The sequence below is a fragment of the Dipodomys spectabilis genome, unplaced genomic scaffold (genome assembly GCF_019054845.1).
Source record: "Dipodomys spectabilis isolate Male_0828 unplaced genomic scaffold, ASM1905484v1 ptg000174l, whole genome shotgun sequence".
Classification (NCBI taxonomy): domain Eukaryota; kingdom Metazoa; phylum Chordata; class Mammalia; order Rodentia; family Heteromyidae; genus Dipodomys; species Dipodomys spectabilis.
The window spans coordinates 3,090,336-3,105,945 of NW_024870851.1; the positions used below are offsets into that span (position 1 = coordinate 3,090,336).

At 43.2% G+C, this 15,610-nt stretch overlaps 1 protein-coding gene across 3 annotated transcripts; it reads right to left on the reverse strand.

Moving 5' to 3' along the window:
• Positions 1-2,564: 2,564 nt before the first annotated feature.
• On the reverse strand, positions 2,565-15,322 carry Cdca7 (cell division cycle associated 7). Of its 3 annotated transcripts, XM_042694152.1 has the most exons (10): positions 15,188-15,322; positions 11,483-11,605; positions 10,783-11,042; positions 7,668-7,890; positions 6,781-6,861; positions 5,602-5,802; positions 5,142-5,279; positions 4,167-4,316; positions 3,674-3,810; positions 2,565-3,097 (listed from the first exon to the last, which is right to left on the reverse strand). In XM_042694152.1, the coding sequence occupies exons 1-10, from the start codon at positions 15,212-15,214 to the stop codon at positions 3,067-3,069; spliced, it is 1,371 nt and encodes a 456-aa protein (XP_042550086.1). In that variant the 5' UTR covers positions 15,215-15,322; the 3' UTR covers positions 2,565-3,066. The 3 variants fall into 3 exon arrangements, with proteins under 3 accessions (XP_042550086.1, XP_042550085.1, XP_042550084.1); XM_042694151.1 differs by lacking the exon at positions 10,783-11,042 and having other exon boundaries at positions 7,668-7,895; positions 15,194-15,322; XM_042694150.1 differs by lacking the exon at positions 10,783-11,042 and having other exon boundaries at positions 7,668-7,895.
• Between the last annotated feature and the right edge of the window lie 288 nt (positions 15,323-15,610).

Below are 15,610 nucleotides of genomic sequence, written 5' to 3' on the forward strand. Positions count from 1 at the left end.
AGCTCCAATTGACCAGCAAAATGCTGCATTGGAATCATGGTTCAAGTGGTAGAGTACCAGCCATGAGCAAGAAAGCTGAGCCTGAGCTCAAGGCCCTGAGTTCAAGCTCCACATGTATATACACACACAGGCACAAAGTATTGCAGCTATTCCGTTTGGAAGACAAACTTGAAGATCGCTATGAAAGCAGGATTAACCAAATAAAAATAAGAGACACTGAGACAGATTCCTGTTGCTCCTGGCTCCCACCTAGGCATGAGAGGAAAGGGAACTGGCCTCAGCAGCTCAGATTGGCATAAGGCAGGAACAGGTCTCCACTGTATGTTACTCCAGAACTTTCAAGCCTATTCTATGTCTATCCATGGAAGTATACTTCAAAATAAAATTTATTATGATCATCTCTCCCATATATAGTTACAAGAATAATAGATAAATCCATTCCAATTTTGAAAAATAAAAATGCAAACCCTAAAATTATTTTAAAATGGTTATCCACCCAGCAAGAGTACTCAGGGTAAAGAGGGACAAGGATGTGGACTAGATTTCTCTGAAGTCATCTTGTTTTGCAGACATGACTTAAGTAGTACATTATTGCTTAAGATATTTTAGCAGGACACTGGTGGCTTATGCCTATAATTCTAGCTACTCAGGTAACTTATCCAAGGATTTACATCATTAAAAGATAAAATTTAATCCTGTGAATGTGCACACACACATATACGCACACAGGCACACATCAATCTTAAGGCTTGAAATTAGTGTGAGTGCTGCCCCTGAGCTTCTTTTGCTTTACCACTTGGGCCATTCATTGTCCTATTTCTGGCTTTTTTGGTGGTTAGTTGGAGAAGAGTCTCATGGACTTTTCTGCCCATGCTGGCTTTGAACCACAATTCTCAGATCCCAGCCTCCTGAGTAGTTTAGGATTACAGGCATGAATCACCTTGGCCCAGCTTGAATATTTTTAAAAATAGGATTCAGCAAGGTGTTGGCTCAGAAGTAGAGCTATGGCTCAAGTGGTAGAGTGCTAGCTGAGGGCACAAAAGTTCAGGGACTGTGCCCAAGCTCTGAGTTCAAGCCTCAAAAATGGCATACACAAAACAATCATTAAAAGCAAAGGTAAACAACTAAATCTAATTATGTACAAAATTTACACAATAAAAACCCAAATTTCAACAGGGTCTGCAGTGTAGACACCAATTCCTGGTCAAATAATGGGGTTATAGGAGCTTTTAGAGACATGTCTTGTTATAGATGTAGCCCAAGCAGGCCTCAAACCCATTTCCTGCTCCTGTTTCCTAAATGCTAGGATTACAGGAATATGCCACCATTCCCAGCTAGGAGTTTAGATCACACCTTTTATGTTTTTTTTAGTTGACGTCATTTTAGAACAGGCCTCAAGACAAGCACACATTTAGTAAATAGATATTGGTAAAAGCAGTATTACAAAGTTGCTAAACTCTTTGGTCTGCAAATGATAAACAATGGCATTATAAAACTTCACAAGCACATGTAGGGTGGGGTAGGAGGGGGTTTAATGGCTGTCTTCATTTCCTCATCACAGCTGCTAATCACATCATCAAAGGAGATTGTTCAAAAGAGCTGGCCCTGGATCTCCAGAAACTTTAGCCAAATGGTAAACTTCTAAAAGAGGCAGAAAAGGCCTTTCAAATTAAATAAATAAATAAATAATAAAAAGATTAAGTACAGTAAGAATGATTTTTAAAAAATCAGACCAGTTAGAACATAATGTTTTATTATTAAAATAAAAACCTTTGTATAAAAGCATTACAGATCAAAAGCCATATTTACACTTAGTGATGCAAGGTCCAATTAAGCATCAAACACTGAGCGGTTCCAGCAACAGCTACACACACAAGGATGCCAGACAGAACACTTTTAAACTGTGTCAGCATTAACCAGTAAGTTAACAATTAGGTGAAAGCTATCCATTTCCAAAAAGGCACTTCTCATTCTTACAAAAGTGCTTAAAACCAAAACATAAGGCAACCCCCTGGGATGATTTCTTCAAGACATAGCAAAGAATAGACTAATTATTAATAAAAAAATTTTCAGAAGTTACCCCAACAATTCTAATTAGCCTGTTGCTGGATTTCACCATCCTAATTTTCAGATTATCTTTTCTACAGTCATTTAATGTAATACAGGACAATGCTGCCCACAAGTCTCTGGCTGACCATGTGTATGGGATCCACCACTTAGGCTCAGGGTGGGTGAAATCAGCAGGGACCACATGTTGGCATGGCAACTCCTATATTGAGTACAACATACACATCCAAAGGCCATTCTAACTCTTCAACTAATTACCTAACTTCCCACAAGGCTTTAAGTTTTCTGTGCCTAGATTCCATTTTTTAAAAGTCAACTAGTACTGGGTGCCAGTGGTTCACACCTATAATGCTAGCTACTTGGAAGGCTGAGATCTGAGAATTGCAGTTTAAAAGCCAGCCCAGGCAAAAAAATCTGTGAGACGCTTATCTCCAATTACCCACCAGAAAACCAGCAGTGGAACTGTGGCTCAAATGACCTTGCACAAAAAGCTCAGGGACAGCAATGACAGGGACAGACATAGGACCTGAATTCAAGCCCCAGGACTGTCACACACACAAAAGAAAGCCAACTAACATTAACCATTTGTTTTTTATGTAAACAAGTTATAGGGCTGCTCTCTGGAATCCAATGAAACAAGTAGTTAACATTAATATGCTTCTAAGTGCTTAGATTTTTTTCAGGGTGTATTCCAGGACTATTTCAACACCAATTAAATGCAATATGCCTTCATGACTTTGTCACTTAAGAATTTGGAAACTAATTGTTGGGAAGGGGCTCATCAGCAGGACTGGGAGAATTAGAAAATCCCTGAAGGGCTAAAGAAAAGTAGCAACATGCTTTCCATGGTTCAGCAGTCTGAGTATAATAAGATTAACCTGATTTGAGCTTCCTATAAAACATCAAGATTCTAAACTGGGTTTTCAATCAAGAACAAAAAATGAAAACTGCATGAGAGAGACTGAAGAATCAGGATAGCAGAGAGGAATCTTCCAGATGCTATGCTTGCATCTCAAATTCCTGCTTCAGGCTGTGAAAGAGAGAAGGAAAGATGTTAGGTATAATTTGTCACCAGCAATTCTCCTTTGAGTACCAAACTCAGCTTTTAAAGAATATTATTAAGTTATAATGTACAAGCTGGGCACCACTGGCACATGCCTATAATCCTATCAGGAGATCTGAGATCATGATTTGAAGCCAGCCCTGACAGGAGATTCATATCTCCAATTAGTCACCAAAAAGTTGGGTGTCGAGCTGTGGTTCAAGTAGTAGATCACTAGCCTTGAGTGAAAAAAGCTAAGCAAAAGCATGAAGTACTAAATTCATGCCTTAGTAGCAGCATACACACATACACACACACACACACACACACATGCACACACGCACACACGCACATGCACTCACATGTTATCATGTACATACATATAGCCAAGTATGTGGCACCTCAAGTGTAACTTGAATTTTGCACAGATGCCCATCTTGGTGGTCAGGGGAGAGAGAGAAAGAGGAAGAGGCCCAGTCAGATATTTCCAGCCCTATGCCCTGGCAATAATTACTGGTTTATCTTTTCATTAAGGCACATATAGAGAAAAATAATACCCATTACCTTTTTAAGTAAGCATGCACATTCCCAAAGCCATGATACTTGGCTAAATACACAAGGACCCCAGTGGCACATCGTCCGTCTCGCTGGCGGCAGAAACTACAATTGCAGATCCCCCGACATGGTGGGCAATGCCAGTTCTAAAGGCAAACAGTGAAAAGCACCATGAAACAAAACCTTACTGACTCACACTCCTTTCTAGGTAGGTATCAAGTCATTCAACACCCTTTTCCCTTTATTTAATAGAAAACTCATAAGCTGGTTAACATAGTAGTAGTCACAGCTAATTTTTTTTTCCTTATGAAACCCAAAGAAAGAAGTCCTGTACAACTAACCAGAGATAAGATGAAAAAGAGAATAAATGTCCCTCATGGATGTGAGCCTTCTAGACCCAGCTCAGCTGCAACCTGCTCACACCCAGCCCCCTGCAAGACCCCCAAGCACAGTAAAAGTTAAACCCTTCCTCTAGTGCCCTGCCATCTTTCAGGAAACCCACCGGATCCAGCAGGGCATTCTGGACCTCCTCTCCATAACGGTTTCGAAGGCAGGGACCACAGAACTGGCCTCGCACGCCCCAGCAGTCTGGGTTTCTGCAGTTTGTTTTGGTATCGATAGTTTTCTGGCGGCACTGATGACAAGTAGATCCCTTCAGAAAGAGCAAGGAGAATAAAAACTAAAAACATACTGCTATTTTGTAGAGAAAAAAAATGGCATTAAAATGACATCCATACAAAAATGCATACAAAAGTTTGACACTTAAAATTTTATTTCACAGCTGGGCATTGGTGACTCATATCTGTAATCCTAGCTATTTAGGAGGCTGAGATCTGAGAATCTGCAGTTCAAAACCAGCCCATACAGGAAAGTCTGTGACACTCTTATCTCCAGTTAACCACCAAAAAGCTGTAAGTGGAGCTGTATGTAGCTCAAGTAGTAGAGCACCAACTTTGACCATACAGCTAAGGGACAGTACCTAGGCTGAGTTCAAGCCCCAATAATGGCACAAAAAATTAATTACTCAACATCTATATTTACAGGTAACTGCCAGGCCACATAAACTATCAAAAAATATGATCAATTGACAGATATAATAGTTAACAGCACCAAACCTAATTTTGGGGGGAGACTAAGGGTATAACTCAGTTATATATACACTGGCCTGTATGAGCAGGTGCCTAAGTTCCATCTCCAACGCTAGAAAAAACTTACCTAGATCCACTTTTACCTAGCATACTACTGTATCCCAGCATCTATGTAATGCATACACACCTAAGAGACTCCTAACAATCAGAGGCTGAATCTAAATTGATTCAATACTGCTTTCAACTTGCAAGGGCTAGGTCCTAGGCACACTATAACACAATTCTTTCCACGTATGGAAGAACATACAGGCGTGTGTCCCATGCACCCAGACCACTGAGGGACAGAAGCCAGCCCTCCCATTTGCAGACACTAAGGAGATGGCTCTCACCAGTGACCGGCTATATATCTTCTCACGAGAGTTGGTGCAGATGTTCTCCAACTCTTCCTCTGTAATTTCTTCCACTGGGCGAATTATATGGGGAAGGGTCATGGATCCAGGACGACGGCTCCTGGGCATGTCATCATCCTATATGACAAGAAGCAGGACATAGTTCCTTAGTCCCTTTCCCAGACTCTGAAAATCCCAGGACCTTTGATTGATAATGACTGCTGCTTAGGAGGACAAGGTCCAAGATTACTGTAAGGACAATTTAACTACACAATGGATACAATTTGTACAACTGAGAAAAGCTGAAAATCAGACTTGCCTGGGAAAGAAACCAAGTAAGCTAATGTACCACCACCAGTGGTACTGCAGGGTCTGAGAAAAACATTCACATTGGACTATTTAATGTTGTAAGGCTAGACAACAATCTGAGTTAACATGATAACTGATCCAGAGAACTCACGTTCATGTAGCTGTCCATTGCCTTCTTCTTTCTCACTAATGCAAACTTATCATCTTCTTCCTCCTCTTCCTCCTCTGTGGGTATAGCCCCCAGGGACCCTAGTACCCGAGACCTTGACCTGGTAAGAGGTCGGGCTTTCCGCTCAGGGTTCCTCCTGGAACCCACACCTTGGAAGGAACGCCTCGAAGGTGTCTTTGATGGCTGAACAAACACAGGATAGAATTCATTTATTCCAGAGTAAAGAGAAATAGCATTTTGGAAAATTCATACCTTTTCTCTACATTTTCTGTTAAGTAAAAAAATAAAATAAAAAAGGGAGGATACACTTTTTCCTTTTCTTTTGTCCTTTTTATACCACATAGATAATGAGCCCAAAAGCTATAGGGTCACTGTAATTGACATTTATTCTATTTAGCTCTTCTACTATTTATTCTTCTTATACAATATGTAAAAAACCAATCTCAGGTTTCAATTTTTTTTCCCCTATGACATCTCTTGGCACTTTTCTATGACAACAAATGTGTTACACACATTGCACAAAAGAGGAACAGTAGTAGGCTTCCTCTGGGGAAGTTGGGGTAAAGCAAGCTTTTCTTTTGAGCTATAACAGACACAGAAAATTCTCCTTAGTTGTACCACGTTAATTCCTCAAAATACAATCATATATTAGGCCAAAACCTGATTGCGTTTGCCTACTTTTTCTTAATTCTCAACTCTTAAAAGCATCATCACCAGGCATAGTTGTATAAATCTGTAATCTTAGCTACTCAGGAGGCAGAGGTAGGAGGACTGTGGTCTGAGGCTACCTAGTACTAGATGCTGTCATGAAAACAAACCAAAAGCAAAAAGCCTAGGGTCACGGCACAATAGTCTAGTGTTTGCCTGGCAAACACAAAGACTAATTTCCTCAGTCTGGCCATAACAAAGCATAGCATCTATTGTTCATCTACTGTGGATAGATTTAGGAGAAATGTGCTAAAGCCTAACATAGAGAAACACACCTTCAACCTTCCCTGAGAAGAAGTAACCGAAGGGATACAGGAGTCAAGGGGCTGCAGGGGAAGGCCACCCCACTGTCTGGAAGACCATAAACTAGAGCTTCCAGTCTCACACAAACCTGCCCTAGGCTTACCCCAACACCATACTATACATACAAGCATGCACACTTAGCACACTTACCGGTGGTCTGGCGCCTGGAAAGGACCGTCTTCCTGGGAATGAGCCAGGGAAACTTTCTAATTCTGACATGAGTTTTGCAAGCTAGAATAGGAAGAAATTAAACAGAAAATACTGGTTTAGACTAACTGCTGACAATGAGCAGAAATAATGCTAGCTATAGAAATAATGCTAGCACAGCCCAAAGCTTTGATTAGTAAATTGATGACACTCTGTTATTTTTGCCCCTTAATCCATCCCAAGCTTTAAGAGATTTTCTTTTAACAGAGGAAAATAAAGGAAGGGGTGACACTGTCCAAGAAGCAATGTATTCATAACCTGACATGGAACTGTAACCCCTTTGCACAACTACTTCATAATAACAATTAAAGCTGGGCGATGGTGACTCATGCTTATAATCCCAGCTAACTCAGAGAGCTGAGATCTGAAGATCACAGTTCGAAGCCAACCCAAGCAGAAAAGTCTGCGAGACTCTTTAAATGAACAACTCCCTAAGCTGGGTACTGTTGGGCGATCCATGTAATCCTAGCTACTCAGAAAGCTGAGCTCTGAGGATCATGGTTCAAAACTAGCCTGAGAAGGAATGCCCTTAAAACTCTGATTTCCAATTAACTACCAAAAAAGCCAGAAATGGAGCTGTGGCTCAAGTGGTAGAATACTAGCCTTGAATAAGAAAAAAAGAAACCCAGGGACAGCACCCAGGCCCCGAGTTCAAGCCCTACAACAGGCACTAACAACTAATAAGGAACACCTCAAAAATAAAATAAAAAATAAACACCTTCCTACACGGAACCAATGTGGCACGCATGTTCTTCTCAGGACACAAATAACCAAGTTGCTTTCTGAAAAGCTGGGAAGAATTATGACGTACGCAAACCCAAATTACCTACCATTGCTTTGTTTTGCTTTATATTTAAAGCCCTTTTCTCCAGAAAGTTCATGCCACTTTCATCTTCTGAGTCGGAATTAGACTCCATGGCAGAGTTCTCTGGGGGCTGAAGGGGTGCTGCTTTTTTGCTTGCTCCCTTCCCGGTGTTTCGCACTGGGAACTTCATGGCTACCCGGAGAGGTCCAGATCGTAGGCACTGGCTGCGGGTTCTGCAGCCTTCCTGCCTTGGCTTAATCAGAGCAATTAAGTTGTTAAGAACTTGTAAATTTCACCAATGACTTTCAAATATAAGGAACTTTAACAAATCAATTTGAACTCAATACTGATAACAAAGTCAAAGGCTTGTAGTGGCCTGTCTGGGACACAATGTTTTGAGCTACCTGGGCACGGGATTCTAAACCATTCTGTAAAATGTCGTCAACTCCAGCTCCCTTTCCCATTTCTTTAAAAATAGATCTGTATGTATTTGCAAAGGACTTCTATAAGAACTGTGTATTAAACTATTTGTGTGTGCTGGTACTAGGGCTTGAACTTAAAGAGTCTAGGTTCTGTCCCTTAGCTTTTTCAAGATTGGCACTCTACCTCTTGAGCAACAGCTCTACTTCCCAGTTTTTTGCTGGTTAACTGGAGACATGAATCACCTGGACTTTCCTGCCTGGGCTGGCTTCAAACAACAGATCCTCAGATCTTCTCCTCCTGAGTAGCTAGGATTACAGGTGTGAGGCATAGGTACCTGGCTTAAACTATTACTATTTTAAACTGTCTCTATTCTCTAACCCATCTTTTCAAGATGTAAGAAAACATACCTAACATAAAATTTACCCTCTTAGCTACTTTGATGAATGTAACTCAGTGACATTAAAAGTGTGCTCATGGTTGGTATGTTCCCATCACCATGTGCTTTTTTTTTTCTTTTAAATCAAACTGAATGCCCACATCTACTAAATAACCTCAGCCCCTGGCAGCTACCACCATATTTCTGTGTCTATGAATGTGACTAGTCTAGTTTTCTATTCACTTTTTGTAAGCTTAAAAAAAAATTTAGGCTGGGCACTGATGGCTCACGCCTGTAATCCTAGCTACTCAGGAGATTGAGTTCTGAGGATTGAGAACTATGGTTCAAAGCCAGCTTGAGCAGGAAAGTCTGTGAGACTCTAATCTCCAACTAACCACCAGAAATAAGAAGCAGTGCTCTGGGTCAAAGTGGTAGAGTACTAACCTTGAGCAAAAAAAAAAGCTCAGGAACAACACCCAGGCCCACAGTTCAAGCCCCATGACTGATTTAAAAAAGAAAAAGAAAAAAGAAATTTAGGATTCCTAATGCAAATCAATATCACAATGAGCTATCACTTCATACCCATGGAAAAACTAAACCAAAGACAGCAAATAAAACTTGCATGGACTATTCAACCCAAATATATATCAACTGAAGGATGTTGAAGAAAAATGGAAAGTGCAAGCCGGGAGCCAGTAGCTCATGCCTGTAATCCTAGCTACCCAGGAGGCTGAGATGTGAGGATTGCGGTTCAAAGCCAGCCTGGGCAGGAAAGTCTGTGAAACTCTTATCTCCAATAAACTACTAGAAAACTGGAAGTGGTGCTGTGGCTCAAGTGGTAGAGTGCTCGCCTTGAGCTGAAGTGCACAGGGACAACGCCCAAGCCCAGAGTTCAAGGCCCACGACAGACCAAAAAAAAAAAAAAATAATGGAAAGTGAATATTAATGAATAGATAAGTTTCTTTTGGGAGTGATAAAAACATTCTAAAACTGTGAACAAAAACAACGACGATACAAAAGAAGTCAAATACAGAGGTTACACAGCTACTCAGAGGCACAGAGCACCAAAAAGTTAATAAGATTTCATCTCAACAATAAGTGAGTTTGGTGGTTCATACCCGTAATCCCATCTACAAAGGAGGATCAAGATCTGAGGCTATGGAGCTGGGAAGGTGGCTCAAGTGGTAGAGGGCTTACCTTGCATGCATGAGGCCCTGGGTTCTATTCCTCAGCACCACATGAGTAGAAAAAAACAGAAGTGATGCTGTGGCTCAAGTGGTAGAGCGCTAGCCTTGAGCTGAAGAGCTGAGGGACAGCGCCCAGACCAAAAAAAAAAAAAAGATCTGAGGCTAGCCCAAGGAAAAACAAATCAGAAACAGGAAACCCTACTGAGAAAATAACAACAAAAAAGACTGGAGGTAAGGGTCGAGTGGTAGAGCACCAATCTAGCAATAAGGTCCTGAGTTCAAACCCAGTACCAACACACACACACACACACACACACACACACACACACACACACACACACACACACACACACACACACACACACACACACACACACACACACACACACACACACACACACACACACACACACACACACACACACACACACACACACACACCCCAACTTGGACCAGTATTGCTTGTTGAAGGAACACATCTCAGCACCAACTAATTGTGCTAAAAACATGCCTGGGTCAGGCGCTGCCACTCATTTATCTGTCACTCAAGGGACTCATGTCCGAGCACTGGAAGTGAAGATGTACTCAATGTCATGCTGCCTCTGGAAAGAGTCTTAGAGACAATCAAATCCCTGCAAGGCAGACAGCATGCTCAGGGAGTGGCTGGGCGCAGCAGCAACAGTGCACGCAAGGTGAGCAAGCTGAAACAGCAGAAGCATGCACCAGAACGGCCCAGAGAGAAGCCGAGAGAAACAGGCGAGGCTGTCAGAGCGTCTCCCCAGGAGCCTCACTAGCTCTCAGAAGCAAGTAGAGCTCTCTATAAAATCAGTCCTGATCGAAGACCTGCTCTGTACCAAGTACTGCGTCGGGCATCTAATGCCCAGCTCATAGTTAGGACAGGGGTGATCTCTTGGATTAGGCTAGATCTCTGAGAGAGTAGGAATCTGAAAACCGACCAACTTTATTTACTAACTTTCTGAGATGGTCAGATCCTATTAAATGTGTAAGACTTATAAGTAAGACATTAGTTAAAATCAGTTTTAAACATGAGGCAGCTTAAAAAGGTCAATAAAAGTCTTGACAGTCACATGAAAAATTGTTTCTAAAAAGTCAAGTATCTCCTGCCTGTCAACCAATGTCCCCTGCTTCTTCACAGCGGTGAAATTCTCAGACTCACCATTCCATTTTGCCTCTCACTCTCTGAGAAAATGTAATGAGGTTCATCAGCAGAGTCGACATGAAAACCACTGGCCAGCTCGTTAGTGACATCTGGCCTTGCTTTCTGTAAAAGTCCACAATGCTCTAACACATCTTGCACCTCACTTTCTGAAAAGCCGCAGAAAGATTCATTATCAGAGTCCTCATAAAAAACATTTGCCAGTTCTTCACTGATATCTGACCTGAATTTAGGTTTCTGTAAAATAAATAAATAAATGTGGTTGTGCATTTTTTCTCCCTGCTTTTTTTTCTTTTCAAGAACCCATTTTCCATAAACTGTGCAGAGAGCAAATCACATTTACAAGTGCACTACAAGAGAATAGCTTTTGTTACAAAGGAAAAATGGCTCAGAGGTTTACAAATGACTTCTGAGTTGTTATGGCAAATCATCAGGCATGTTAGGTTAGTCGACATTTCAAAAGGATAGAATAAGTAGCTAATCTACCTCCAACAATTACTACCTAGAACCACAGCAAAAAGTGAAATGAAATTACAGTGCGTACAGTATTTTCCTAAGGGCTGTATAGAAATGTAGGCAAAAAGCAAGCAGTTTTAATCATGCACAAAGTGTTGGGGGGGGGGGGGGCATGTTGAGCACTGCAGACGCAATTCTGTTTATTCTCAGGCAGCACTTACCGTGTTTGCAAAATTATCAGAAGCAAAGCTGTCACAACTGTCATCAGAAGATGACGAGGTTTCCATGGAAATCAACTTCATATAGCTGAATTTCTTTACGTTCTTTACTCTGACATCCTTTTGCTGCAAATGGAAATGGCAACACTATTAAGTGGCATGCTTACTGTGGGATCTAACTGGAGATAGCGCTTTTTAGTTTAGTAGGTTTAAACAACAGAGCAGACATGTTCATCTCTCATGCCCTACAGACAAAAAAGGAAGATTTACAATTGCTGGGGAGAAAAAAAAAGCCCAAACTCAGATCAAATCTGAAGAATCCTTTTGAAGAACATTTTAATGGTATTTATAAATTTATTCAAACATCTGCAGAGCTACCAATTTTTCCACCTCAAGGAGCCCCTAAGCTCTTAGTATTAGGCTGAGCTCCAGAAGAGTTGAATACAAAACTCCAAAAATTCAACCTCATTTTTTTAATTGAACAGTACTTCTACAAGGAAATTTCCAAAATACAAAATGGCAGAGCCATTTTTCTCCCTCAGCCAAAACCAAGCTAATGAGGTCTTTTTCTATAAGCTGTGGGCTCTGTACTGTGACGCTAATTTCCCAAACTACAGAAATTGGGCAGGACCTCTGCTTCAAGATGGCAGGCAGGTTTCCAAATGGGCCCCATTCCAACCAAGGAAGGGGACAAAGCCTTACATAGCAAATACATCAATCCAGTAAACATAGGGTACAAAACACCAAGTGAAAGGTCAAACAGCACTCCAAATTTAGGTCTTTCACTGGATTATATTTTAGTAGCAAACTAGTCTAGGTTTCATTCAGCTCCTATACAGGCCTCTGGGTCTACAAGACCTCACTTTTTAGGGGTAGGGCTAGTGGTATGGCTCAGTAGTGGTTGTTTGCCTATTATACATGAGACCTTGGGTCCAATTCCTAGCACAAGGAGAGAAAAGGAAACTTGTGGTCCAGAGACCAAAGTCCTATAAGGTCAAATTACTTAATGCAAAAATGCTTTATTTGTTCACTTAACAGCCCTGTACTGGTAATCAGAAAATGCAACTTGCGTAAAAATGATAAAAAATGTCTGCCATTTAGTCATATTTCATGTGATTTTGTTGTCTGTATAATACCAGGGTTTGAACTCAAGAGGCTTAGGCTTGCTAGGCAAGTGCTCTACCATTTGAGCCATACCTCCAGCCTAGGGCTCCCCATAACTTCCTTTTATTTTCTGAACTGTTAACTCAGCCTTCTTGCTCACTGCTGGGGCTCTACCACTTGAGCCACACCTTCAGCCCAGCATTTTGTTCATTAATTGGAGATAGAGAAAACAGTAGGCCTCACTAGTTTCAAATCCTGATCCTCAGGTCTCAGCCTCCAAAGTAGCTAGGATTACAGGCATGAGCCATCAGAACCTGGTTTTATGTAATGTCTTAAGAGTTGCACGTATGCCTTTTTTTTTCTTTTCTGGTGCCAGTCCTGGGGTTTAAACTCAGGACCTGGGTGCCATCCCTGAGCTTTTTTTGTTGGGGGGAGGGAGGGCTTGACTCTGGGCTTGGGCGCTGTCCCTGTGCTCTTCAGCTCAAGGCAATCACTCTACCACTCGAGCCACAGCGCCACTTCCAGTCTTCTAGTGGTTTATTGGAGATAAGAGTCTCACGACCTTTGCTGCCCAGGCTGGCTTTGAACCTCGATCCTCAGATCTCAGCCTCCAGAGTAGCTAGGATTACGGGCATGAGCCACTGGCTTCCAGCCTCCCTTCCCGGGGCTTCTTCTGCCCAAAGCTAGCCACACTCGAGATACTTCCAGGTTTTTTGGTAATTTATTGGAGATAAGAGTCTCAAGGATTTCTTAATCCCCCACCCCAACAAAATCCTCAGCTCTCAGCCTCCAGAGTAGCTAGGATTTTAGGCATGAGCTGCCAGCACCTGGCTGTTTTTATTTTCTTAAAGAGAGCCATGGAGTAGCAGGGAGTCCTGATATACACCCTACAAAAACAATGCTAACACCTAAGGCCACAGGTACACCAACAGCCTTAATTTCCTTCACCTTACACTGTCAATTTCAGTCTGGCAACCAAGTTATTTACATGATAGAAGTAGCTCAACTTCCCTTTGCTAAGTAGATATCATTCATTTTAAGAATGTCTTTCCAAGGAAGGTAGGAAATTGATGATAAGTAGGTAGAGCTACCAAGTATAAAGTAAACAGGATACAGCATTGAGAGTGGAAAGGCATCTCAATAAAGTCCCCATTTCACCTTTTCAGAAGAGGAAATTCAAGGCCCTAGGAAGGAAGGTGAAACAAGACTGCACAACACTATAGTGTTGTAAGGAAACTTGAAAAAGTCTTTCATCTCCTCAAATAGCAGGTTCCAAGCATAGGGTTCCGCATCAACCTACCAGTCCAATCAAGAGGTCCAGGAATAGCCCCAAGGAAAGCCTTTATTGGAAGCTCTGGGGAGTGGGCAGGGCATACATGTTTATCTTTAACTAGTTAGGTCAGGCCAAGGATTATCAGCCAAACAAATTTACCTAGGAGGAAAAGACTTAGCAAGAAGCAAAACAAGTGGCCCTGGCTAAGCAGAACGTTTTGGCAGGCATAACTTCTTTTGCTGTGGGTGTTTCCTGCAAGCCAGGCATTATGTAAATAATGTTTACAAGTCATGCTTAATTCTTTGCAACAAAACGTGCTATCATTACTCTCACTTAACTAGTGAGGAACCTAAGCATGAAGAGTTCGTGAAGCAGATTGTTCAAGTCACTCACGTAGATACCCAAATTTTAACTAGATTGACCGATTCCAAACCAGAACACCTGAAAGCAAGGCCCAGTTCCACCTGAAACCATGCCCCCACACCTACCCCAGACTTCCCTAATCTTGATAATTCGGCTAAACACCTCACAACCCCCATTCTTCTACCCACTCCAGGGCAGAAAGGATATCCTGGCTTCCGTTACATTCGACGCTCACTCACCACAGCGAGTGAGTTTGGAGGTGGAGTCGAGTGTGGTCGGGACCACCAGACCCTTTAACTACCCTTAGGCAACATTTGAGACGAAATAAAGACCCTTCCCCTGCGTAAACCGAGTTCTAAAGATGCCTTTGCTGAGACGTGAAACTTCAAAACCTCAGAATCTGAACCGCGCTGTAATCCCAGCGCTGGGGATGCAGAGGCAGGAGGATCGGAGCTGGAGGCCAGCCAGGACCACAGAGCCAGTCCTCAACGCCCGGGGAACTCCGAACAGGGCCGCGGGGGCCCAGTGTCCCAGACCCACCCTCGGTGCGCAGGAAGTCACTCACCCGCCCCGGGAAAGCCACTCCGATCCGCCTATGCGGCTCCGGGCGACGTCCCAGGGAGCCTGGCGTGCAGAGACCCCGCCCGGGGACGCCATCCTTGCAGCCTCCACCTCCCCCTCCGGCGCGCACGTGCATCCCAGGAGCACGTGCCTCGGGCTCCCCAAGGCTGCCAACCACCCCACAAACCCGCTTCCTCCTCCAGCCGTGCGCACCGACAGGATGGTCCCATGGCCTCGAGTTACAAAAGTGCACAAAACCTGCAATGAGCTGCCGCTGGCGACGCCCAGAACCGTCGCCAGTGCATTAGCAGCACAAGCTTGAGACGGAGCTCACCCCCGCCCGAGCCCATTCAGCGCCCACCTCGCCCACCCCAGGGTCTGCCCGCCCTAGAGATCGTCCATCCTACCCTCACCAGCGCTCCGCGGGCCTTCATGCTGGCGACCTGCACCCAGGCAATCGCTCAGAGCAGGGAAAGCGGCGCTGCAGAGGGCCGGGGACCGGGATGCAACAGAGCCAGAGCCTCCCGAGCCGCGCGGTCCGCAGGCGGGGCGCACCGACCTGGTCCCGAGGGGCGGGGCGCAGGCCGACTTTCCCGCGTTAGAGTGCAGGTCCTGAAAGCTGAGGTAACAGCGGAACCCCATAGAAGACAGGTTCTGGCACAGAAAAAAAGACTTAAGCCGTTTCTATGTTTAAGTTCAGAGAATAGTGTTGAGAACTTCTAATATCTGCTTTTATAACGCACTCTGGAGACGTCAAGGATCCGTCTCTTTATAGAGCTGTGCGGTCCTCAGCCAGTGGCGCGAAACTGGTTCGGATGGCCCCAGGGCTA